General features: G+C 35.9%; 5 protein-coding genes across 6 annotated transcripts; 4 read left to right on the forward strand and 1 right to left on the reverse strand.

Moving 5' to 3' along the window:
- The first annotated feature begins 638 nt into the window (after positions 1–638).
- Positions 639–14,040, forward strand: LOC110853311. Of its 2 annotated transcripts, XM_035854455.1 has the most exons (8): positions 641–872; positions 1,083–1,202; positions 11,126–11,287; positions 11,819–12,073; positions 12,280–12,501; positions 12,609–12,682; positions 13,128–13,347; positions 13,470–14,040. In XM_035854455.1, exons 1-6 carry the CDS (start codon positions 788–790, stop codon positions 12,665–12,667), a joined length of 903 nt encoding a protein of 300 aa, XP_035710348.1. In that variant the 5' UTR covers positions 641–787; the 3' UTR covers positions 12,668–12,682; positions 13,128–13,347; positions 13,470–14,040. The 2 variants fall into 2 exon arrangements, with proteins under 2 accessions (XP_035710349.1, XP_035710348.1); XM_035854456.1 differs by lacking the exon at positions 12,609–12,682 and having other exon boundaries at positions 639–872.
- Positions 13,276–13,996, forward strand: LOC110853238 (fibroblast growth factor receptor homolog 1). The gene is made up of 3 exons (XM_035854386.1): positions 13,276–13,347; positions 13,470–13,687; positions 13,828–13,996. The coding sequence occupies exons 1-3, from the start codon at positions 13,276–13,278 to the stop codon at positions 13,994–13,996; spliced, it is 459 nt and encodes a 152-aa protein (XP_035710279.1).
- A 464-nt stretch (positions 14,041–14,504) lies between the features above and the next one.
- LOC110853414 lies at positions 14,505–16,197 on the forward strand. The gene is made up of 5 exons (XM_022101676.2): positions 14,505–14,760; positions 14,887–15,026; positions 15,260–15,410; positions 15,509–15,621; positions 15,844–16,197. The coding sequence occupies exons 1-5, from the start codon at positions 14,652–14,654 to the stop codon at positions 16,033–16,035; spliced, it is 705 nt and encodes a 234-aa protein (XP_021957368.1). The 5' UTR covers positions 14,505–14,651; the 3' UTR covers positions 16,036–16,197.
- Positions 16,198–17,711: 1,514 nt separating this feature from the next.
- On the forward strand, positions 17,712–21,519 carry LOC110853433 (signal transducer and transcription activator). Its single transcript, XM_022101696.2, has 7 exons — positions 17,712–18,244; positions 18,514–18,948; positions 19,429–19,667; positions 19,852–20,147; positions 20,477–20,644; positions 21,076–21,130; positions 21,213–21,519. The coding sequence occupies exons 1-7, from the start codon at positions 17,978–17,980 to the stop codon at positions 21,217–21,219; spliced, it is 1,467 nt and encodes a 488-aa protein (XP_021957388.2). The 5' UTR covers positions 17,712–17,977; the 3' UTR covers positions 21,220–21,519.
- A 40-nt stretch (positions 21,520–21,559) lies between these two features.
- LOC110853240 (dipeptidase 1-like) lies at positions 21,560–25,947 on the reverse strand. The gene is made up of 10 exons (XM_035854387.1): positions 25,865–25,947; positions 25,409–25,565; positions 24,861–24,882; positions 24,074–24,294; positions 23,759–23,884; positions 23,385–23,435; positions 23,222–23,312; positions 22,246–22,322; positions 21,866–22,000; positions 21,560–21,785 (listed from the first exon to the last, which is right to left on the reverse strand). Exons 1-10 carry the CDS (start codon positions 25,945–25,947, stop codon positions 21,639–21,641), a joined length of 1,110 nt encoding a protein of 369 aa, XP_035710280.1. The 3' UTR covers positions 21,560–21,638.
- Positions 25,948–27,360: the final 1,413 nt, after the last annotated feature.

A 27,360-nucleotide genomic window follows, 5' to 3' on the forward strand; every position in this document is an offset into this window, starting at 1 on the left:
TAAATACATACATGAACTGATTGACAGTACGATAAGTTGTTATCAAATCGTGTTATTTAACTTATAAATACATATATTGACTTGGTCAAAGTATAACATAATGAATATCCATCTTGAGTGAATAACCATCATAAGTTATGTATTACGATAATTTTTTTCACTTGCATTCATTTGTTCATGGGATCTTATTAAATAAGATGTAAATTAATGGGGGGATTCACATTGTTCATATGTAAAAAGCTGGGTGTCTTCAAAATTGGGAATACTTTTTAAAAAATGTCACGAATTATTTTGGAAATATTTGCAAACGTAGTTTATGAATTAGATAAAGTGTGATATTTTCTTTGAAAATTTATTAAAGACATTTTGGTTTAACATAATTACTCAATTAAATTCTGATTTAATTATGTGAAGTCCATCCCTGTTGGAAATCAGAAATTGACGTGAATATGCCATGCCACGTGATTTATTGATGTCGAGCTCCTTATTTACGATATGTATTACATGTGCATTTATGGTTAATACGATAATAAACTTATATCTTTAATGTGCGATTACCAAGAAATCGTCATTTGTGTGGCTATCTAATGTTTTTTTATTTATTTGTGAGCTGTATATGTCAAATTTGATTTAATTTGATGTGATTGATTTAATCCCATTATAGATATGTAAACACTAAAAATATTGTGAACACTAAAAGTCGGTGCACCGCTTAAAATAACGTTATCAAGAATTTCAAAAAGTCTAAATTATTTAATATTTCAGACAGTGGATTAAATTTACAAAAATGTTTTTGAAAATCATAATCTTCTTGTTTTTATTTGCAATACAAATTCACGTCCTATTTTCCTGCGAATTTATTCCATTGGAAAGTAAGTATTAAGACTTATCAGAAGAATTTTTATTACGATGACTTCAAAAATAAATTCTAACTTGAAAATTTGGCAGTGATTAAAAAAAGTTTAGATAAAGTAAACTTGTATAGTGAAAGTGAATAATTTTGTTTTGTTGTTCATATTCATTGGTTTTATTAAACCACAAATCTCCGATTTCTAATACTCATGTACCAATTTGCATGTCAGGTTTGTCCGGCGATGGGAAAAAGCTTGACGTTGAAAACGATGTAGCAGATTCATCTTACTTGTTTGACTTTCCGGAAGTAGTTGGCAGACAAAGGAGAAGACAACCCCCTTCTGTTTTCAGTAAGTGATTATTCTGTAGTATTTGCATAAATGCAAACTCGTAAGATGTGCAATTTTTGCACAGCAGAGACAAAAAATTATGCTAAATAATCCTAAGACAAATGTTTGCAAAGGTTTTTACGTGAATTATATATATGTATAATTATTTAACAACTCCAATACTTTTGTTCTGTGCAAGGTCTTAGTACGTTTGGATTTAAGCCAATTTCCCGTGACGAGCCATTTACAATGGAAGGTATATATGAATATAAATCTGAGGGAACTATGCATATCATATGCATCCTCCCCTCCTATCCTCCTATCTCTTCCTCGTCTCCATATTCATACATCGATATCTCGACCGGCCAGTCACTCCAAATTATCCATACATCGACTGAAGGACATCGTCTCCTTCAACAAGGACATATACTGTCGTCTGTCCAAGAATCCAGGCAGACGGAGTTCCGGTGTCTACCAAGACGTATCTCCTCTCTCCACCACTGCCATCCTAAAGTCCCCCATAATTCTACAGTTTCCACAACCTCTAAATATATTTTGGTTTCTTGATATATAAATGTAAAATCCTCCGGCTACGTAAAATAAATTGATAACCAGTTGCTCTGTAAAAACTATAACTCTCGGGGGACGCGTATTACATTTCGGTGACTTATTTCGAGTGCTAAATTCCGATAAAACATTAACTTTCGTGTATCTCACATCATAAGTGGGGCTGCCGATCGCACATACGGCCTTACGCCTCCAAACTGTGTGGTGTCCTTCCGGAACATTCATCCCAGTCCGTCCCGACTGCACTCACCTCTGACCTACCAAGCGCCCACCGGAAGACCAACGCCCACAGACGTGGTTAGACCGGCAGAGGTCGTTCTTTGTACCTCAACACCACATCCACGCCCACAGACGTGGTTAGACCGACCGAGTTTGTTCGTTGTACCTCGACACCAGACCCATCGCCACAGACGTGATGACCTGAGATCGTTTTTTTGGACCCCTCTCTGCCCGAAAATTCGTCCGAATTCGTGGACGCCCCTTTGTCTCATTCTGCCCAAACGAGTGGACCACGCCGTCTTCTCCATAAAACTTCGGATTTTCTGGTTCGTATCTTTCTAAGCCGTGATGAAAATCATGAAAAGGTGCCGTAAACATTTTTTCTACATTTTTATTTAACAAAAAGACGCTATACTTTTGAGAGAGTTTTTTGAGGTTAATTTTTTGAAAAGTAAAAATGAAAAAAGGCAATTTTTAAACAAAACCCTTCGAAATTTTTTTTTTGAGTAGTATCACATTATCCCATTTTCTTACAGAAACTTCTGAAAAATTTTAAAAAGTGGTCAGATCGAAACAGAACTCTGCCCAAATTTTTCTTACCTGTTTCACATTGCCCCAGTGCTCTCAAAAAAACTTAGAAAATTTTTGCAAACTTGTCTCAAGCTGCCTCCAGCTTCTCTTTTCGTAAATCAGTACATACATACGTACAATAAATCGGGTTTTTAACAATTTCTTTTACATTTTGATGTTATACATACATCCAGAAATATATTTTACACATTGTGTGAGGAACACACTTTTCAATTTTGATTTTTAAATAAAATATGACATATTCTTCAAAAGAGAGGAATATTTTTACAAATGTACATACATAATTTCTTTTAAAACTTTTATTTTTGACTCGATTTCTTTCAAATCTTTTTAAATACATTCAATATTATTTTGCCTTTGACGATTGACGGTTTTCTATAGAAAACAATGCCGATATGCCGATATATTTCGAAAATAAGCCGATTTAACGTACACTTGTCCGTGTAAAGGTCACTTCTTGTTAGGACAGTTCTATTCATTAGAATAGCGTCACTTATTTGATTATTACTAACCATTATGCTAATTAACAAGGAAGAAGAAAAGAAAAATTGTGTGTTGGCATGCATGCATAATTCGCTTTGTGTTCATTTATTCAAAGTTTGGTTGAACTTTATTACACATCAATGCATTTGTTAGTCGAGACATTTCCCAAAATTCCAATTTAGGACCATTTTTACATATTTAAAATCTGAATTCATTTCCTACTTACCTACCTACCTACCTACCTTTCCACAACCTACCTTACCCATACTCAACTCCGAAGAAGGCACCGTCCCTCACATTGACCCAAGCTACACCACGGTGGTCAATGTTGCGGCGGCTCGTGTCGTCGTGAGCCAGGGGACGAAGGCTAGGCCTGCGGGTTCATGGTTGCAGATCCTGGGTATGCGAGCAGTTGTGGGTAAGCCTTGGCAATCAAGCCGAGGGACAACCTTCATGAGTATCCTTATTCCTCCTCTCCTTTGTTCTATTTATGCCGCATTATTCTAATGATGGTCGAAACAAGGGTACATAAAATTATCTCTTTCTATTTGGGAAATGCATACAATTCTATTTTAATATTATGAAATAATGCTAGAAACTGGCAAAGGCAACCTAATGTTAAGTTAAAGTGAAAAATAAGTCGTTTTTATTTGGAAATAATTCTGAATTTTGTTGAATAGTCGTTTGATTTATTTTGGTTTTTTGAGATTTTATTTGGAAATTTTTTTCAAAATGTCGAACCCTCCTGCAGTCGAACACCCTAATAAGGTTATCAAATATTTTCGTAAATTTGACGGAAAAACTGACGTAAATGAGTTTATTGCTCATTTAACTGCCGATTTAGCCGAACATCATGTTACAACAAAGTGGATTTCTACAAATTTAGACCGAATTTTAGAAGGTCAAGCATTAGATTTTTTCAACTCAAGAGTTCCTACATATGCTACTAATTTAGTTACCACTTGTAACAATGATTATGACGAATTGTGGAAAGCAATTTTAGTAGAATTTAAACTGTTTTTTAATCATGATTCTCAAATTAGTACACACAAGCAAGCGAACAAAGCTTTAGTTTATGCTGAGAAATCTAATCCACAAGAATATGTAACTTCTAAATTGAGTATTTTACGCAATATTGATCCTAATATGACGGACAGTAAAATTGTAGAACAATTAATTAAGGGACTTCCAATTAAACTTCAATTACAATTTACTTCTTCTCAGTGTGCAGATGCACACGCTTTCTTAGAACAATTACGAAAAATTGACGAATTATTGGGTCGACACAGTTTAACTATTCCTAAAGCTTTTTCGTCTGAAGCTGACAGTGTAATTCTGGCTGGTGTTCAGAAACACCAAGCTCCGAAAAATTCTCAACCTACCCCACAACCCCCCACTGTCCTTCCTTGTGCCCTTCATGGTACACATACACACACGACTGAACAATGCCACCAATTGAATCAATTTATTCAACAACACAAACACAACAATCCAAGACAATTCAATAATCAGAACAATTTTAATCCACCCCGACAACAACACAACAATTTTACTCCTAGACAACAATTAAATTTTAATCAACGACAACCTTTTAACAATCAACATTTTAATAATCAACGTTTTAACAATCAACACAATTTTAATCAAAATCGCAATTTTAATAATGGACAATTTCGAAATCACGACAACAATTGGCGACAGCCAAGACACAACAATACTGTACATAATCCTCCTCCTAATCCACAAATCCAGGGAATTCGGGATGATTCTAATAATCATTCGGAAAACTAATGCGCCTGGGTACGCGGGTCCCTCGGGCGAAATTAGCTCCTTTTGTCAATAATAATAATAAATTCGTAAATTATCGACGTTCTAATAACACAACTTCTTATAACAATTCTTATAAAAATTATCCGAATGATACTAACCAGCCTCGACTTTCTCCTCATCATTTCCCCCCATTATCCAAATCTCCTCCTCCTAATTTCAATAAGCCGTATGTCACACATGCCGATATTAAATATTTAGCCGATTTGAAAATTAAACAAAAGAGTGTTTCTTCTACTGGAGCCACTGTACTCTCAGTTCCTTGTACTTATCATTTAGGCCAAAAATTTCCCAGACGTTATGACGATAAGCCGAATGAGCCGATACAAATGCACACAGCAGTACGAATTGAAAATATTGTAAGAATAGGTTTACATGATACTGGTGCAGGTATTTCCGCAATTAATCCAGAAATTTTAAAATTATTGACCCCTGTTTCCGTTCACCGGATTACTCCGTGTATTCCGTTTCGAATTAAAGTTTCAGTTAAAAATGATGAAGTTTATTATATTAATTCAAGTGCAGAAATTATAATCAATATTCAAGGCCGACAATTTTTATGGAAATTTTTTATTTGTCCGAATCTTTCCCATGATTTAGTTTTTGGTACAGATTTTATGTACGCGTACGACGTTACAATTAATATTAAGAAAAGAGAGTTACAATTTGGCGTAGCTGATTTTAAATGTGACAAAAATTGGCAACAAAATATTCCTGTTTCTCTTTACCCCTCCATGGTTAATATATCCCCTCCTCCCCCCAATCCAAATCCCCCCATTAGTACGAACAATACGGAAAAATCAAAAGTTCAAAATGAATCTCCAGTACAGCCAAAACAGTTTGCAAATTCTCCCAGAGTCACGCGAAAACGAAATAGACGCAACAATTCTCAACAAATTACAATTCCTTCCGAAACTACTTCAACTTTCTCTAAATCGGAGACTTCTTCTCAATTTACCTCGAACACTAGTAGCAATACAAAATTCTCTCAAATTTCATTTTCTAATTCTGATTTTTCGGATTTGCCGAATACTATTAAAGCCGTTGAGTCGATTCGTATTACACGTTCATGCATTATTCAGCCACATTCTTTTAAACGAGTGGACGTCTTTGTTAACAGTAGTTTTTCGGGTGATATTCTCATTTCGCCTCGTCGGGAATTAGAAAAAACTAAACAGGTAGCAATTGGAAAAACTATTATTTCACTTTCGAATGGTACGGGTCGTACATTCATTGCCAATTTAACTGGTAAACCAATTAAACTTTGTCAAAATACCCCAATTGGTACTTGTGAAGAATTTGACGACGCACAAATTAAATGCAATCTTGACGACTTAAATAAAGCTCGTTTAGAATCTCTTTTGTCTTTGTATACTTCTGAAAATGATGAAAACTCCGATAATGCTCAACCTCCTCCAAATTTTTCAAATTCTGATTCAACCAATGTTCCTGAATTCCTTTCAAAAGTTAAAATGGGTGACAACATTACCGAAAAACAATCAGCCGAACTACGTGAACTTCTTTTAAATTATGCCGACATTTTCGCTTCCTCTTCTCAGGATTTGACTGGTACACATTTAACAAAACACTTTATTGATACTGGGAATGCTGCTCCTATTCGCCAGCGACCATATAGAGTGTCACAAAAAGAGCGAGAAGAAATTGCTAGACAATGTGCCGACATGCTAGAAAAAGGTATTATTGAACATTCTAACTCTCCGTGGGCTTCTCCCGTTGTTTTAGTAGCCAAGCCTGACGGGTCTTGGAGATTTTGTTGTGATTTTAGAAAATTAAATGAGGTAACAAAGAAGGATTCGTATCCTATGAGCCGAATTGACGATGCAATTGACAGATTAGGCGGTGCAAAAATTTTTAGTAGTATGGATTGTGATCAAGCGTATTATCAAGTAGAATTAAATGAAGCCGATAAGGAGAAAAGCGCCTTTGTGACCCCTGACGGTCTATTTCAATGGCAGGTCATGGCCTTCGGCCTGTGTAATGCACCAGCGACCTTTTCCCGCCTGGTAGACAGCGTCTTAGGTCATCTTAAGTGGACTATTGCGCTCGTATACTTAGACGATATTGTTTGTTTTAGTAAAACTTTTGCCGAACACCTTGATCATTTGACTCTTATTTTTGATGCACTCAGAGCCGCCAATCTAAAATTGAAACCCACAAAATGCTCCTTTGCACAGCCAAAATTATTGTATCTCGGTTACGTAGTCTCTGAAGATGGCATGGAAGTGAATCCACTTAAAACTGATGCGGTTCAAAATTTTCCTCCTCCTTACGAAAAGAAAACGAAAGCATTGAAAGTCAAAGCAGTTCAGTCATTTGTGTCCCTTTGCTCTTATTATCGCCGATTTATTCCGAACTTTTCTAAAATTGCTGCCCCTTTGCGAAAATTAACCGAGAAAGACCAGCCGTTTATTTGGGATACTGATTGCGAAAATTCATTTACTAAGTTAAAGAAAGAATTAGTTTCCCCCCCAATCTTAGGATTTCCTGATACTCATTCCCCAGTCGAAATTCATTCAGACGCATGTAAGCTAGGACTTGGTGCCACTTTGGTACAAATTCAGGACGATACTCCTAGAGTTATCGCATACGCCTCTCGTAGTTTGAATAAATGTGAGAGGAATTATGGCGCAACGGAATTAGAAGCACTTGGCGCAATCTATGCCATTGAACATTTTAAACCTTATGTTTATGGTCGTCACTTTACAGTAGTCACTGACCACCATTCCCTTTGTTATTTGCTAAACATGAAGGATCCAAAAGACATGTTAGCAAGATGGATCATGCGTCTACAGCCGTATGATTTTGAGGTTCGACACATTGCAGGAAAAATTCATACGGACGTAGACCCTTTGTCTCGAAATCCTGTAAATCCCCCTAATTCAAAATGCGATCCACTTGAGATCGACGAACATTTTTTCGCTATACAAGCACAAAAGACGAACAAGACGAACAAGACGAAAAGCAGCATTGTCCCTGTAGAAGAATTAATTATTATGCAAAAAGCAGATCCCTCCCTTTCTAAAATTACAGAACTTGTCGAAGCTGTCACTTTGAATCCCAAGCATCCCTCCGAAATGCTAACCTCTAAAAGTGCAGACTTTTCTATTCGTAACGATCTTTTATGTAAAATTTCTCACAACGAAGACTCACCTTTGTGGCTAACGTGTATCCCTGCCAAATTACGGGTAAAAATTTTAAACGAGATTCATGATGGTGTGCTCGGTCATTTGGGTTTTTACAAGACGTATGCCGCATTAAAGACGAAATATTATTGGCGGAACATGTATATACATACTCACCGCTATATCAAATCTTGTCAAAAATGTCAATTTTATAATCGTAGAAATTTTGTTACTCGTGGCGCTTTACAACCAGACCCTCCTCCAAAATTGCCATTTCAAAGAATTGGTATCGATTTTCAAGGTCCTTTTCCTACTACTACGCCTTACAGAAATAAGTACATTTTTGTAGCTGTTGACCACTTGACGCGCTATGTTGAAGCGTGGCCGACAAAGAATGTAGACACAAAGTCAGCAATTTCGGTTCTGTTGAAACATGTTCTGTATCGTCACTCTTGTCCTCTCGTTTGCGACCAAGGTAGTAGCTTCACAAGTCACGAATTCAAGGCCTTCTGCCTCCAAAAAGGTATAAAATTAAAGTTCACAGCTCCCTATAAACCAGATTCTAATGGTGTTTGCGAGCGGAAAAATGCCGTAATTAAGAGTATCATTGCTAAATATGTCAATAAGTCGCACAAAAATTGGGATCAATTCGTCCCAGCAGCCGCCTATGCTGCCAATATTGCCGTTCATAAAATCACAAAATTTTCTCCTTTCAAGTTAGTATACGGTTATGATCCAATTTTACCTTCAGAAGTTGAAAACCCATTTTTAATTGTTGATGATGAGTAATTTGAGCCAATTGCACTTAGAACTCGTCAAAGAGTAAATTTGGATGCGGCACGTAGTCGCACCATACATTTTCAGAAGTTGGAGAAAGCGAAATTTGATCTCAAACATAAGCCAATTCAATATAAACCGGGTGACTTGGTCCTCAGAGTGAATCATGACACGCGTGAGGGCGAAGTTGCAAAATTCAGACCAAAATGGTCAGGCCCATTTATGATTATTGCCGAAATTTCCCAGAACGTCTATAGAATTTTAGATAAACGAGAGAAAAGAAACGAAAATCGCTTAGAATTTTGCGTTAGTGTAAGAGAATTGAAACCCTATCAGCGTGAAATACACTCTGGTAATGTCTGCGAAGATGTGTCAGAAATATCTGACTCGGAAAATGCTGTAGATTCTGATTTTGACTTTGATGTCCTCCCTGTTTTTACTAAAAAACCAAATTTAATGTACAAACTAACTAAGAAACCTATATTTCGAGCCCCATACAGGTCAAACTCTTCCGTTGGAGTCCCGCCACCGTCGCGACAGAGTTCCAGACCTGCGTCACGCACAATTTCCCACAATCCTAACCCCCCAATGGATAATAATGATAATGCCCGTAGTTCAGAGAAGTCGAATTCACATAATTCTCAATATTTTAATACTTGTAGTTCAGGTTCTTCGTCACTTGAATCTGCTTATTCTGTTTATAGTACGTCGCCAAGCGTTTCTGTCGCCAGTGGGACCTCCCAAAACGAACCCCGTATCGATTTTGACCCCACTCCGTCTGAAGAGTCTTCAGTATTCGAATCTGAACGAGAACAAACAATTTTGTGTCGTAGCACACGAACGCGTTATCCTCGATCTCGCTACTCTCCAGGCGATTTTAGACGTTAAAAATGAAAAAAGCCGAAATTTTGCCGAATTTTTACATAAAAAACTTCCTATATTTTTATTATTGACTTGTTTTTCAATTTTAAACCAATTTCTGTTAATTTTGTTGTTTTTTAATTTTCTGACTGTAAAATCCCAGATTTTACCTTAATTTTTTACTCAATACCACAAAACGTATTGTATTTTACTCCTCAATTTTTTAACACACACACTACTTTTTATCTACACAGACTAACTTTCCAATTTTTATACACACAAAATGTGTTTGCAAGTATACACGTATTTTCACTCAAAGAGTCAATTTTTAAATCATTCCCGAAAATTTTGGTGTGTATAAATAATAATCTTGTCACACAGATATGCCGAATTTTTTTCTTTTACTTTTTTTTCCGTACATGTCAATTTTACAAACAAACTGCCGAAGAGACGAAAAATCTGTGTGAAAATTACTAACCCCTACAATTTTTTATATTTTGACCATAATACATATTAATTTGGTCGTCCAATCTTGTTTAATTTTTACAGCTAACTCCCACCCCAAGAATAGGACGATCTCCTCAAGTCGGATGACGACGACACAATCTTCCCCGCATCCCTATCTACCACGATGGTGACACTGGCCATCCAGCCGCCCCAAGACGACAACTCCACATGGACACGTCCGATTTTTTCGCCCCGTTTTGTCTCAAATTTGCCCCACTCCACGGTAGGGACTACCGCTACTTTCCCGGGGGGTCCTGAGGGAACTATGCATATCATATGCATCCTCCCCTCCTATCCTCCTATCTCTTCCTCGTCTCCATATTCATACATCGATATCTCGACCGGCCAGTCACTCCAAATTATCCATACATCGACTGAAGGACATCGTCTCCTTCAACAAGGACATATACTGTCGTCTGTCCAAGAATCCAGGCAGACGGAGTTCCGGTGTCTACCAAGACGTATCTCCTCTCTCCACCACTGCCATCCTAAAGTCCCCCATAATTCTACAGTTTCCACAACCTCTAAATATATTTTGGTTTCTTGATATATAAATGTAAAATCCTCCGGCTACGTAAAATAAATTGATAACCAGTTGCTCTGTAAAAACTATAACTCTCGGGGGACGCGTATTACATTTCGGTGACTTATTTCGAGTGCTAAATTCAGATAAAACATTAACTTTCGTGTATCTCACATCATAAGTGGGGCTGCCGATCGCACATACGGCCTTACGCCTCCAAACTGTGTGGTGTCCTTCCGGAACATTCATCCCAGTCCGTCCCGACTGCACTCACCTCTGACCTACCAAGCGCCCACCGGAAGACCAACGCCCACAAATCATTGAAGCTTTTACAATTATGTAAATTGTAAAAAAAATTAAGAATACTATTTTTCAAGTTGGGTTTCAATTATCTGTAATTCTATATTGCATATGAAACGACGATTGTCCTTAATTTTCTTATTTAGAATTAGAGGAGCACATGAATCACCATGAACTTCCCAAAATCGATGATGATGGACCTAAAAATGAAAACCATATTGACATGGATGACACTGATGTAAAAGAATTAGCACGAGGAGGTGTCCGAGCATCAATTCAGCAACCGTTGAACAAAATAAACAATCTTGGTGAGACAATTGGACCTCATATTTTATCCCAAACACATTACTGAAATATGAGATTTAGAATGATACGGTAAAACGGTAGCAATCTGTTACCGGGCAGTTATTTATTGCATGTGTACGTAATCTTGTATGGCAGAGTATCCATTATTACATTTTTAATATTACCGGGCAGTAAAATAGTACATGCTTATGAATTTAATTACATATCTATGGTTGTAGTGTAACACTATGTGATGGTAATTTGGCATGCAATTGCAAATATATTCATAATATACTTTTCATTGCGAAATTTAAATTTATGAGGAAAAATACAATCCAAAATGCCAAAGTTTGTAAACACGCGTTAAGATTAGAGTTTGGCATCGAAATTATTTACAGTGTGTCATTACAAATTAGACAAAGATAAACCGATGGTAAAAAAATACTACCAATTAATGATAAAATATGTATTACCTACCTAACCGTTCAAGCCACAAAGGCATGCTAAACGCACAAATACTAATAAATTTATATTTTGATGAATGATTATTCCAGAATCGGAAGACCCTGGATGTCCTCTGTCACCCATTATCCTTTGGGGCACTGCAATCTCCCTAATATTTTCGATTGGTATCCAACTTCAAACATATTCGATGCTTAGATTCACGGTGAAAATGTGCTTGAGGCGATTTGCACCTCGAAACTTTACTTTAACCGATTGCGATTGGAGTCTGGAGAGAGAATTAGAGGACCCTGAAAAACTTTTAGATGTTTCGAGAAAAATCATATTAAGCGACCAAATTGATTTAGGTAATTCCCACCAAGTTTCGTAGTTTTATGAAGTTTTCGAAATTTCGTGAAAATAATTCCTCACAACAGTCTGAAATCATTTTGCCCCGCTTTTATGACAAATAAGCGCATAATCTGGGAAATTTTGAATTGACAAATGAAACCAAATGAGCGTGAATAACAAAGTTTGAATATGATTTTTTAACCAATTTATTTCCGAATTGTAGAATCAACTCAACTCGGAGCGGGATTTTTCGGGTCGGTTTTTCCGGCCAAGGTCACCGTCGGATCTGCGTATGTAACTGCTGCTGTAAAACGGATCAAATGTTCATATCCGTCCGCCGCCCAGTTAAACTCGTTGCTTAATGAAGCCGAGAAATTGGACTTGGTCGGAAAGCATCACCACGTCCTGGAATTTTTGGGAGTTTGTATTCAAAATGTTTTGCAAGGTAGGGTTCAAATAGGTCACATAAAGCACAGCAAAGATGCATGAACATATAACTTGAAATCCTAACTGTAAATAAATAAGTATATTATGAACGTGTTATATTTTCAGGTGAAATTTTGCTAGCATTTGAGCTATGCGAGGGAAAAAGCTTTGTTGGAACATTGTAGAGATAATGTGACACAGTGAGTTTGATTATTAAAGCAATAATTAAACCAATAATAATAAGTACTGCGTACATATTAAGTCTTAAACTTTTACAAAATCTGACAAAAAGTGTTTGTACGAAAAGTCATTTTGTAACAGTTTGGATTCCAAACTTTGGAATGCAGAATTATATAGAAGAGCGATTGCCCAAACTCTTTTTACTAGAATTTTTGTTACGCAGTAAACCGTACACGTTTGGAAAAACTACTAACATATTTTGCAAACGTTTAAAAATTAACGGCTATAATTTTACGCGTAGTTTTTTTACAATACATATTTGTAGTCAAATTTAATTTCATAGTTTTTATGAATATGAACAAAAGTTAGACATGGACACATTTGCACTTTTAGTATCTGTAATTCAAGTATAAATGTACAAATAATTGCTGTAATGAAATGTACCAAATACATTTTTTTCCACAGTGACGCTGAAAATCCTGAGAACGAGTACAGTTTAAAACTTCAACTGCGGAAATGGTGTCACCAAATCGCCCTCGGAATGAAATACCTCCACCACAAAAACGTTATTCATCTCGACCTTGCATTAAGAAATGTCATGTTGCGAATAAATATGACCGCTGCTATTGGCGATTTCGGAATTTCTTCAATGGTGACCCCCACAGCGAGAAGAAATTATGTCGAGGTAACAGAAAATTAAGAAATTGAAGACTTGATCCAGTCGTTTCTGAATTAAAAAGTTTTTTTCAGCCAGCTGGAAAACGTAATTTCAGAAATAATTCTAATATTTATTTCATATTTCTGAAGCAACGGGCGTGTTGCTGGTCGTCCCCAGAGGTTCTGGAGAGGGAAGAAAACATATCTCTCAAAGCGGATATCTGGTCGTACGGGGTGTGCGTATGGGAGTTGTTCTCTCTCGGGGGTGAACCTTATCAAGATCAAAATCTACCCTCGGCTGGAGAACTTCTCACTTTTTTGCAAAATGGAAATATTTTGAAGCAGCCAGAACTATGCAATAACATGGAGCAAGTTTCTTTCTAGATTTTACATAAGTTTTGCCCGGAAGTCGGAAATTATCCATAGTCGTTGACTTAATTATATACGTTTGCATTACTTGAAAATATGAATCTTAATTCTAAATTGTTGTTTTTTCTCTTATGTTCAGCTACGTTCTTATGAAATCCACTTGGAACTTAAATCCTGAAGAGAGACCCAGTTTTAACTACATTTCCGACTGGTGGGCCGTGTACTCGCTGAGATATTTCGAACCTGGGACGTCTGACCTGGAAGACAATAACAATTACTATGCCGAAGCTGCCGCGATACTCCAGTGATAGTTTGTACATAATTTAGTTTAAATCTGGCATCGAATTAAAAATAAATCGTTAAGTGAAACAAAACCAATCAAATTTTATATGCATAACTTACAATTAGTCAAGCAAAAATAAAAGAATGACAAAAATAAGTGCAAATAAATTTATACATACACTAACATAGATGTATGATTTTTTAACTGCTTGATTGATTTATTTCGTCTTAAACTCTTTCGAGCATAACTGCACATAAAGATACATGATAGATATTTAAAATATCATTATACACATATGACATATGCATGTAAATTGTGCAAATAAATGGCATCATATGTAATCAGACTTGAATAAATGTTTATAATACGTGTGAGTAAAGTTGTACTTGTCACGTTTACATAATTTGTATTACTTATAAATGACTTGTTCAGCCTGATATAATGCATATCTTACTGTATTTATTTATCATTAGTTAAGTCCAATCCAATATGCATGCAATCTCTCATGGGAATGAAATGGCTTTGATGTAACCTATTCAGTAAGTAAACTCGGCAAAAATCCTGCAACTACGAAGATTAACAATTGACAATTTATAGTCAGAGCGAATTTCTTAATTAATTCGTGATCTGATTAAAAGAATTACCGAATTTTTCAGTGTGTTGCCTAAAATCGTTTAATTATGCTGTTCAAAGGTGTATTAACGACGTATTTTCTTGTTGTTCTGGTCCTTCAAGAATTTTGCTCTGGACATCCAACCTTACCAGATCAAGTGACATCAAAATTAAACGGTATTGCTGACGGCTTTCGAAATTACGAATGACTACCAAATTATTACAAGATGCACTAAAATTTTACGAAATCATAAATTATGCCCTTAAAAACTATTTAATTTTTAAATTTTCTTGAAACTTTAGACACTTCTACAAGTCTCAAACAAAACAAATTCGGCTTGGACAGTGCAGATTTACGGACTAAATTATCCAAATCGTTGTCTCAATCTCCTCCCGTTTCCGACCCTCTTGACGAAGGGAACTCAACTAATTTGAATAATTTGGTAATATATTTGCTTTGATAACAGTTATACAAGTTATGCATTGTATTGCGGTGGATCGAAGTCAACCGGACAGAATTTCTACGCGCCAAAATCACGTGCCCATTTTATTAACATTGGAGGCGGGCCAAAATTCAAATCAAATCCATCCGGTTGACTTTGATGCACCGCAATACGATCCTTAGGATTATGCAAATTTGTTATGACAAACACAATTACTCTCTTTGAAAATCCAGGCAAACGACGCACCTCCCGAAATCGGGTATAATCAAACATTTTGGAATGGGATTCCAGGCTTCGAATATATCACAATGCTGACTAATACAACGGTCCATGGCGAATTTGTGAAAAAATATGACAATGTTTTCATAATGTACTACGCTGATGGTGAGAAATTCTTATTTTTATTTGACAATTCTTTAGAAATATTTGGATATTAGTTTAGGCGAAAATTTATCCTGTACACTAATCAAATTTTTATATAGGGTGTTGGCACAGTTTAAAAGCAAGACGCGCGTTTACTAAGGCTGCCATCCTTTCCAGACATGAGGTTAAATTTGGCGCCGTTGATTGTAAATATAACCGCGAGACTGAAAAGGTGTGGATTTTTGGTTGCTTTGTCATTTTTTGCATTTTATGTACATTTTGATCTGAAAAGTATTGTAAACTCATAATATTCGATCAAGTTTTGTAAGCTTTGTATGTCTGCAAGATTAACTAATTATTCTTAAATGTTATCTACACGCTTATGCATTTGCTTCCCTGAATGAGATAAAATGCACACAAATTTATTAACCGTTGAAATAATTTTTTAACAAAGGTGTGCCGCAGCCTTGGAAAACATCGTATCAAGATGTTCCCTACCTTCTACCTGTACGTGGATGGATATTGGTATGGAGAGTATGCAAGTACGTACTTGATTTCTCTAGCTGAAAAGTCTCATAATTCCCATGGAAGAATTGAAAAATCGAATAATGCAGACACCAACGAAGCAACTTTCAACAATATTTAAAAAAATTTAAAATATGGTAATCTCATATTTATTAGTTTCGCATGGCGTCTGAATTTCAATTATGTTATCAATCAAACAAGGAATAATTCCTGCAGCATTGTGTAAACATTTGTGTACAATTATATACTTGTGAAAGATCTAATAAAAAATGTCACAAATTAAGAATTCAAATTATGCATAAGTCATAAGTAAGTTTGCATATACATAAATGTATTCATCGATCGCGAACCCTACTGCAATTCAATATCGTGTAGATATGTATGCATGCATATCTATATTATAAGCTGGAAATGTTTGTCTGCAACGGAAGTGAAAGTAATTTTCCGTGACGGAAGTAATAACAGAGAAAGTTTCACTTCCCTCGCCAACAGGCATTTCTAGCTAATTATATAGTAAAAATGATTCGCTGGAATTATGAACAATCCGACTTAATTTTCACGAAAATTAAATAAGCTCTCGCCCGGCGGGAGACGGGCTTATACGCTAGTACCTTATACAGTTATTTTCGTGTCACGGATAGACCACAGATTTTCTACGTACATATAGTAAATATCATAACGAGTTGATTACTACGTTAACTCCGACGTGCATATTTACTTGGAATTTTGCGCAACAATTTTGCCAGCACACTCTAAGAAATCGAGCGATAAGACGTGACTTAATGAAGGGGTGGTGGTCACGATCATTTTGCTACCGCGCGGTAGCAAAATATTACCGGATGCAGAGTAATATTTATATGTATAGTTACCGCTCGACGACGCTATTTACTTATTTGTAAGAGCCATCGAAGATGTGTAAATCAGGTCGAGAAGTATGCAAAGTTCAATCTTGAAATTTAAAAACATAAGTCTCTCACTTGTAAAATCTAGATTTGGATGGGTTCCATTTTATTTTTATAACACCGATAAATGGACAGATGCTATGCTTTCGTTTTTTAAATCGTTTGTTATTTAGTCGAATTTTAAATCGTTTTTAACAAAAAAAACTAATTTTCGAAGCACTTAAAATAACTTTTCCAATTTTTAGCACCATAAAACAATTGGAAAGCATTAAATGGATTTAATTACAATTAATTTCCATATACTTTTGTGTCAGGTTTCGGAATTTTGTAAATTGGCAAAGCAATCCAATTATTCCACTGTCAATATAAATTGTAAAGTTATAGCTAAATTCAGACTTTACGAAGATATGTACATACATGTGCAGGAGCAGGACATTTAAATTATAAAAGTTATGACGATTAGAACTACATATTTTTTTTATTCCCGTTCAAATTTGCAAACTTTGGGTACAACAATGAAAAACGAGATTTACCACTTTCTCTTCTATGTAAATTTAAGAATCGATGTAAAGGCAACATAAAGTTCGCTGCTTCATGTATAATCCGAGTTTTACACGTATATTTAGTAGCTGCATTTATTTAGTGAGTACGCCGAAGATAAAGAATTAGATAAGGAATTACTTGGTAGTTTCATCTAAGGATAAGTCCAAACAGCAAGATATAAGTTCTTCTGATCTTGATGAACCGTCACCCAAAATGCTCCATATTCATAATTGCATACTTACACATACATAGATATGTAATTATGACACACATTGTATATATGTGTATCCATACATTTACATGTATACGTTGAAGTATACCTACAAGTATATATATATATTGAAGTATATATTCGCAGAAAATTGAAAGTACAGATATTATGTAATACATCGAATATTATTATCGTTTTACATGCATTAATTTCTAAAAAGCTAAACGACCAGTGCCATGTGTACATATTTATTACGAAAAACACATCCATTTAAAATTATACCTTCAAGCAAATCAAGACTTGAGAAAAGATTTCCTTGCTCTTTTCCAATTATTTTATTAAGAGTTTTGTGAAAACTTCCTACAAAATCCTTAAATTCTTAACGGGGTTGAAAGTGAAACTTCGACATGGACAACGGGGATTTTCGACACGAATTTAACCAATTAGAGCATGAAATTGACGGCTTGGACTTCCAAATGAAAAATTGGAATACAAATCAGCGAAGGCTTAATTGGACGGGACGAATTACTGATGCCAACGATTTAACGGGTTTTGAGGCCTTTGCGGTTGTCGCGCGAAATATCGAGACCAGATTACGACACACAGTGCAAATTTTGAAGAACATGATGCAGTTACACACGCAAGATGAAGAAGGAATTACGCCATTTCAAAGGGTATGTCATGTAAATAACTGCTTATCAAAACCGTCACCACAATTTTGCAAGTTCCGAACTGGTATTTCCCATAGTGTGAAATACGTATTTTCGGTCTTGCGAAATGGGAATTAGTAAAAAAAATCGGTGTCCACTACAGTTAGTATTTAAAAATTGACCAAAAATAATCCGTCCCAAACGAAATGTAGCAAAGGGGTGAAATTTCCAGTAATTTCCTAGTCCTAGTTGGCTACGAAGTATTCTGAATATTTATTCGCTTACTTTTTTAGGCAATTCACGCAACGCAAAAATTGATCCATACTTCTCTCATATTTACCAATCAACCCAACAAATATCTAAGTTCGGCTGGCACCGCAGAAAAGACAATTCGTATCAAATCGCTCTTATTTCACTACCGATTTGGTTCCGTTTCTCCCAACGGAAGCGGAACTCAGGTGGTGCGGTGTTGCATCATAGACGAACCGATCGCCGAAATGGTGGCAACTTCATCCACCGGTGACATTACTGAAGAACAAGTTGCCTTCAAATTCAATAATGTCGTGTCGGAAACTCAGGATTTTAATAATAACCAGTATGAAATTGTGTTTCGGGAATTTGCTGAAATGACAAGATTCCACGCGGCTGGAGTTAGAAGGGGACAAATCAAGTCGTGCGTATATATCAGTGGTTTCTTGTTTGATGAAGGACTCGAGGAATGGATCCAGGTAAGTACTTAAAATTTAAGTCTTAAATACTGCGAACCCTTCCAGGTAGTCGCCTCATTTGCATGTTTTTGACACATTAGCGAGAGGCAGTTTATTCATCGGCCCGTATCGCCGAAAATGGGGAAAATAAGACTTATGCAAATGAGGTGACCCGTAACAATAATGCCACAGTACACAAATTAGCCACATTTTGTACATATCATTCTTCAGAATCTACGAATGCTTGATCAAATTATAAAATTTTCTCGTATCTTCTCCAAATTTTCTCGCATTTCTTCATCAATTTGAAACTCTTTAAGACGGCATTAATCTGTGGGAATTAGCAATTTATGTATTTTCCTGTAGTAAACTTGCACACCCATTTGGTTATTAATTTTCACTGATTTTGCCGGGTTACAAATACATACCGTGATTTTCCTCGTGACAAAAATAATTATGGCACGTTGGGTCATCGATGCATGTTTTTAATTACATTTCCAGTTTCATCGACTCTCAAATCCATTCATCCTAACGACGAATGTCTCACTATATCACGACGCGTGGTCCACCCTGCTTTGGGACGTCAACTTTGCCCCGTTACACCGAACACCGTTCGCCGTTCCCGCCGAAGTATCTTGGCTACACTTTATTGAAGCGATAGATAACGACTTTAGCAACGCAGGGAGAAGGTTAAGTGATCAAAATAAGGAGTATTTGAAGACCAAATTGGCAACTAGGAGGTAAGTGCATTCTATGACGAAATTTGCATTTCTTAAGCGCAACCGAGTTGGTATCAATCAGCAAGCAATAAAAAATATATTCCTGCGAATTTAAACTTAGGGTCCCTTAAAAAAATTGATCCCGACTTATTTTTCCGAATTCATTTTGAATTAAATTAAACATTTAATTACTGCAACTATGTAGCACGGATGGACAGGATGTTGTCACTCGAGACCGATTTTGCAATGAAACTCCTCTAAAATTCGTAATTTCTGGGGAAAGGAAGGATGTCACTTTGGCAAATTGGCTGTTTAATATTTTAAAGTTGCTGATGAATCCACCACCCGTCATTCTAAGGGAATGGATAGAAAATAAGGTTACCGGATTTATCAGCACTTCCGAACTCGAGGCTGCCCTTACTGCCAGTGCCGTGGGTACATTTATGATTCGCTTCTCGGAAAACGTTAAGGGCGCGGTCACCATGCAGTTTAAAGTTCAAAGTAAGTTGGACATTCAAAAATTGTTAAAATTAATGGCAAGTTGAAATATTCGAGTCAATATTTTACTCGAATTTTGCCAAGCAATGCTATTTCACACCGATTTTTATGTACTTTGCTTCTAATTGTCAATTAGTTTTAGAGTTTTCTTAGTTATCTGTATAGTTATTGTTGGCAAATATTTGCTCGAAGTTTTAAACGTTTAAGAAGTTTAAATTGTATTTTATGCCATAAATACATAATTTTATAACCAGACACTTATGCGGTATTTGGGATTGATACTTGATTTTATTTGAAAAATTGAAGTAATTTAGTATTATTTAAATATGCAGGACAAGATAATAGCGTGGGCTTGGCGAAGTTTGGTCCTTTCACGGAAGCCATGCTACGAAGCCATAACTCTTCATTGGGATACATAATTCGTACATGTCCACAGTTAAGGATCCTGTATCCAGACATACGAGTTGAAGAAGCCTTTCCCATTGGACAAGACCAACTAGGTCAATTAACGGTCATTTTTTGTTTTGCATTGGTACTGATGCTGAGCAAGCCCAGAAACAGAGAGGGAGCAAAGCAAAAAAGGGTCTGTGGGATACCACTAAAAAAATTGGAAACCTTGTAATTATTTAGAAAACACTAACAGAATTTTGTTTCTTATAAAATTTTTGGATATCTCCTTTGGTCCCTGTTAAGGGCTTTCATCCCGACGAGCTTTTTCGATCTGACCGTGTCCTGTCCTACACACACGAAAAAGTAACAGGTCACAAGGGAGACTTCGAAAAATTTTCTATTAATGTTTTCTAAATTATGGGAAAGTTTCAATTTTTTAGTGGTATCCCACAGACCCTTTTACTGCTTTTGCTGGACACAGATTTGCTCATCATCAGTAGTTCAAATTTAACAAATTATTACTTTTAAAATATTATTTTAGGGGAGGACGATAAAATTTTGGTGGCTCTTGGATATAAGCGAAACCAGTTCAACTTGTAAGATATTTATTTAATTAATGCGGGCTAAACTTTTGCATATATTCGATTTGTGTATAAGTTATGGTTTCATTTTATTTAGTGATTAGTGTTGACCAAATACAATTGGATTTACGACAATAGAGCCGGATCTTTAAAATGCAACAATAGATTAAGAAAATGTAGTTAAATCTGCATGTATGTATTTGTGTTAAATCAGTCATATGCAAAAGCATATGACTGATTTGCATTGCAAATATGAAATATGTACATAGGAAATCTACAAAAAATGTCATTGTTTTATCAGTGATTTCTTTTGTGGAAGTAAATTAAGAGTAGTAAAGAATGAAATGTACAAAGATCCGAATACTTCAATATTTAAATGTGACAATAAATAATATGCAAATTGATGACAAATGTTCTTTATTAAGAACTTAAGTTGGTGTGTTATTAATTTAGATCATCATTTATTATATATCAATCAATTATATATGCTAAATTCAATATGGAACACAAATTTGGGTCATTTTCAAGCCAAAACGTTTGCATTTTCGGCAACGCGACTGTCATCAATGAACGGCCATGAAACACAATCCACGCTTATGTTTGCATTCTCAACGTCCTCCCTTCTAATCGAGTCTTGCTGAACGGGAAGATTTGCTAGCAAATCTCGAACCTGAAAACAAATAAATAGTTAAGATTTCAAATTTCAGAGTAATTTTTTTCAAATTTTCGAATTGGTACGTATGTATTTACTTGTTCTACGCCAAGAAAAACGCGCAAAAGATTTCGTCCAGCCAACTTCTCCAGATCTTCATCCGTCCATCCACGCTGGGCTAAGGCTTCGAAAAGGACGGGGTAGTAAGACACGTCGGCTAGGTCGATTGGAACCTGGATAACGTCATATCACAGATAATTTGTTGAATTTTTATTACACTTTTATATTAAATTTGATAAAGCAATCTGGGTGCTCTGATTGGATTATCTATGTATTTCGACCAAGGCAGTATTACAAAAAATACTGCAATTTTTAACAAAATTAATTTACATGGTTCTTTAATTATCTCAATTCTTTAAAACAATTGCATAACACATAAATAAATGCCTATTTTTGGCAAAAAACAGTGTGTACTCACCGAGTCCACTCCATCATAGTCGGCCCCAATGCCAACTGCGTCAACTCCGGCGATTGTTCGAATATGTTCAATGTGAGCTGTAAAACAATTAAAAGGTATGAAATATATGAATCAATACATGTTTATGGTCGGGCATGATTATTAAGTAGCTTCAGCTACTTTATGTGAAGACTTTGTCTGTCTGTCTGTCTGTCTGTCTGTCTGTCTGTCTGTCAGCAGGATGACGGGAGAACGGATAAAGATAATCGAAATCGGTTTTCGCCATCATACATAATACCCCAGGGGGAGGATCCTATCAACTTTTGGGTGCAACCGGACCACACCCACAGTCGCCAGGGGGTGTGGTCGGGGCAAAATGAGATTTCTAGTGCAATTGAATCTATGGATGAAATGGAGTGAAATTTTGAGTTCCCCCGTTGTGCCACACCCCCCGGGCGCCAGGGGGTGTGGTCGGGGCAAAATGAGATTTTTAGTGCAATTGATTCTATGGATGAACTGGAGTGAAATTTTGTGTATCCCTGATGTGCCACACCCCCTGGGCGTCAGGGGGTGTGGTCGGGGCTAAATGAGATTTTTACAAAAATTGAATCTATAGCTGAAATAGAGTGAAATTAAGTGTTCCCGAGTTGTACCACACCCCCTGTGCGCCAGGGGGTGTTGTTGGGGCAAAATGAGATTTTCAGTGAAATTAAAAAACATGGATGAAATACACTGAAATTAAGTGTTCCCCCGCTGTCGTAGGGGTGGAGTGAATCTGAAGCTACTTCCGTATGCGCGTTTGCGACGGTTTATTTGTCATCACAAATATTTCTAAAAATTTGCAATATCAATCAATTTGAGTTACTATTCAGCCATTAAAAAAATTGGTTGTGTGTTTCTTTGAGAGTTTTGGAAAAAAATTTGGTCGTCGAGATCTTTGTGATTAATGAATGAACATCTTTTACGCAAGCATAGTTTACTTTTCTTAATTTCATACCGATAACGTCCTCCATTGTTGCATTTTTTGTCGGGTCGCATTGAATAAATACAGAGTAAAAGTTCACCATCACAATTCCCCTGTTGCTTCTCTATGAACGTAAGAAATTGCCAATTTTCATGTGCTCCATGTGCTAAAATATCGACAATTTTATTTAACATACCACCATTTGCAACACGTCATCAGGTACATTGCGATGATGATTACATATTGTCTGAGATTATAAAAGTATTTACACAGATTAGTTCAATCTTGTAAAATATGATACCAAAATCTACGAGTTATATTAGCGGTTTATGAATAGAATAGTTTCACAATATGCCAGAGGTCATAGTTTTACCAAAGAAATTCCAATTTTATGCCAAATCGGTTAAAATTATAATCATAAATTCGTACCGCAATATTAGAATTATGGTGACCGGGAATTGTGATTTGTTACCATTGACCGGAATTTATTTGTAGAATATCACCATAATGGTAACATAGCGGTAACATAATGTTACCAAATATTAACATTTATACTTGCATGCAACTTACCCTGGCAGAAGAATGTGAGAATATTACGGGTGCCTTCGACCTGATAATGGCAGCCTTCATAGTATCTGACGAAACGTGCGATAAGTCAATCATCATTCCGAGGCGATTCATTTCATCTACAACTTCCTGCCAATTTTTCACAATATAACTTTCATGAAATCTTTTTTTAACAGCAATTCACGCCGATTTTTGTAACCCACAGAACCGTAGAAATTTTACTACATGATTTTTTTGCAAACTTGCGGAAACTTATATAAATAGTCAGTTTTATGGTTTATCTCGGTTACAAACGTCGAAGTTGATTCGATTTCTCACCAAACCAAAGGTGGACAAGCCTCCATTTGCCGGGGGTAATAAACCCGCATCGACGGGCGATGAGTCGGCCCATGGTAAATTACAGGAATGGGTTAGTGTCATATATCTCGCCCCCATTTGGTACAGTTGTCGCAAAATTGCGAAACTAGACTGGATTGAGTGACCTCCCTCGATCGCGATTAAACTGGCCGTTTTATTGTTAGCAATCGCATATTCGATATCTGTGGAGAATAAGTGAAAGTTTGATTTCGCTTTAAGAATGAAAATTGTTATTAGCGAGGCAATTAATGCAAAGACTGTAAATTGGATAAATTTAGAAAAATACTAAAGCTATCTGATCAAAAAGGTAACAAAGTTCCAAATTCATGTAATTTCAAACCTGAAGCAATATTTACAGGTGTAAACGTTGAAAAATTACTAATCTTCAATCTGCATACATAATTAGGCAAATTCGGAAGATTTAGGGGAAACAATGGGCCTCCTCAGACACACGAAAAAATCGTCGCTTCGAAGTTTGCTTTGTTTTTCGCTTATCGATAACATGGCAAGAATTATGAAAATTGTAAAATTTTGTTTCGACTTCAGCTAACCGACCTTAACCCCACTTCTGAGTTGAGTTTCTGTTCGCTTATCCCAGAGCTCGCTTATCAGGAAGCAAGCGAAAAACTTAGCTAAATTAGAAACGACGATTTTTTCGTGTGTCTGAGGAGGCCCAATGACTTTTTTTTAGCCACGTTTGTTTGCTAAACCTTCGTGCATTAGCAATATTTTTTGAATAAATTCTTACCTGCGGAAGATGTTGCAAAATGCTAATCATCCGGATATTCTTGCACCAGTCGTTTAATAACGTCCACTTGTTCCAGAGTGATGGCTACGGAATCCTTGTAATTGCTCGTGCAATCTGTGTAAGCTACCCAAAACTACAAAAGGATACATATTTGATTAATTCATGTATTTTTTATCCTGTAAACTATGTAATGTTGTAAAATGATATTACTATTTAAATGTACATAGCCGATTCTTTATGTTTGTAAGTTTGTGAATTTTAAAATAAAATATGTACGTATTTAGTATTATAAATTAACTAGCGTCTAAATCCGTCTCCCTCTGGGCGAGAGCTTATTTAGGAAAAATTGAGTGGGATTGTTCATAATTCCACATAATTAATGTTTTATTGTTATTTACATACATATGTAATTAGCTGGAAATGTCTGTCTCGGGCCATTCGAAACTTAACTTTCTCCACTTTCACTTCCGTTTCGGAAAATTACTTTCACTTCCGTTGCCAACAAACATTGCCAGCTTATAATATAGATAAAATGAGTAATAAAATACCTGTCCACCCAATCGTCCCCTCTTAATTCTGGGAATATCCGTGTGAGACATGACATCACTTGCCCAGGGCTCCACTTGTGTCAAATCCTGGCTAAAGTTCAATCGTCGCAAGTCATCAAAAACGAGGCGTTTAAGGGTCCATGGGAAATCGTTGTGACTTGAAAACAATAACAAGAAATAGTTATACTCTCCAACAATCTGGGCATACTGGAGTTCAGATCTAGATATGATCGTATGAGACAATCTACGAAAATCTTTAATTTTAAATTTTCAAAAATTACTAAACAAAATTTTACGCCCTGGATATGTCCAAGTTTTGAATAGATTTGTAGCTATATTTTTTTCGAAAAATTTGCACAAAGTTTTTGGATTTTACGAAGGTATAAACATTCCCGTGAATCTCTTTTTTAATTATTGTTTGCAAATTATGTTACATAATTTATGTAGTCTTTTTACCCATCCCTGTCGCTAATATGTATGTGTTGATTTGCCAATGGGGTGCACACAGTGGGTTCTATGACCAATATAAAAATGGACATTATGACTGCGATCGCATGACTAATGGTAATTTCCATATTTTCAGATTTTCAACTTAAAAATTAATTTTGTCAAATATGTAAATATTCTGCAATCTTTTACACTAAATTTCTCTCATTGCAAATCTGCATTTATATACAAAAATTTTTCTCCGATCGAGGAAAATTATGACTCATCCTAAAAACTCCTCTTTTTGATATCATGTTGAATGTATGTACATTAAAACAGTAAAAAATACAATGGCTCAAAAATCAATAGTCTGAATTTTCTACGAAAATGTCAAGTTTCAAGTGTGACAATGACAAGAATGAAAAATTTCATGGAACTTTACGTGGCTAAAAATTCCAGGATTTCTTGATTACTTGAATTTTAGAGAATTGTTAACCAGGTGGACATATTATAGGTAAGTGAATTAATCTCAACGAAATTTTCGTTTTTTTGCGTCAGTAAGTCATGTTTCTGTCTCATGTGAGCTAAATTTGAGATAATATCTGCAACACATACATATTACACAATATGGAATCAGGTGTATCAAGTGTTTAAGTCATTACTAAGGTATCATAAATAAGTTCAATTCAATGAGTTCAACCAGTTCAAATTCAATTACATGTATATGCACTCTAAATAAATTAGTCACAACTTGCTATTTGGTGGTAATAATAGGATGCCTGTGCACAATGCCTGACATAACATAAGTGAGTAATTGTTATATACAGCTCTATATGGTCATAGATTACATGAGACTTGACACACTTTTTACCGTCTTGGTAACTGTTTGTTACCTATTTATTTTGCTAAATACAGAAAGATTGGACTCTATAACCCCCTCAAATCGATCACATGCTTTATGTTTGCATGTCCACAAGTTAAATTAGTTTACATATTTTAATTCGTATAAAATTTATATAACGTTTTTTCAGCATACTTCACCGCTTTGTTCCCATACGTGGTTTTGCTTATCTTATTAATCAGAGGCGTGACGTTGAGCGGAGCCTGGCAAGGAATTAAATACTTCCTTGAACCCCAATGGGATAAAATGCTGGAGGCTAAGGTATGCACAACCCTGAAAATTTTGCCAACCCAAACAAAGCTGCCAATTTTGGCGTGCATACTGTTTGTTTAAATAATTTATAAACATGTTGATAACTTCTTATAGGTTTGGTATGCAGCCGTGCAGCAATGCTTCTTTAGGTGGTTTTTGAATTAAATGGGAAATACCATGCGTGGAAACCTGCCTCTTACCTCTTAAAATTGTGTACAAGTGATAATTTAGAAATTTTAGACAAAACGCATATCATGTTTTTAAGATCAAAGTTAACGATTTACGTTAAGGGCCTGGGGGAAGTTGCTTAGAAATCACGTCAACTTTGACGATAAAATTCAGCAATGCACAAGAGGGCAGATTTTTTAAATTA

This window comes from Folsomia candida, unplaced genomic scaffold, assembly GCF_002217175.1.
Source record: "Folsomia candida strain VU population unplaced genomic scaffold, ASM221717v1 Fcan01_Sc008, whole genome shotgun sequence".
Classification (NCBI taxonomy): Eukaryota; Metazoa; Arthropoda; class Collembola; order Entomobryomorpha; family Isotomidae; genus Folsomia; species Folsomia candida.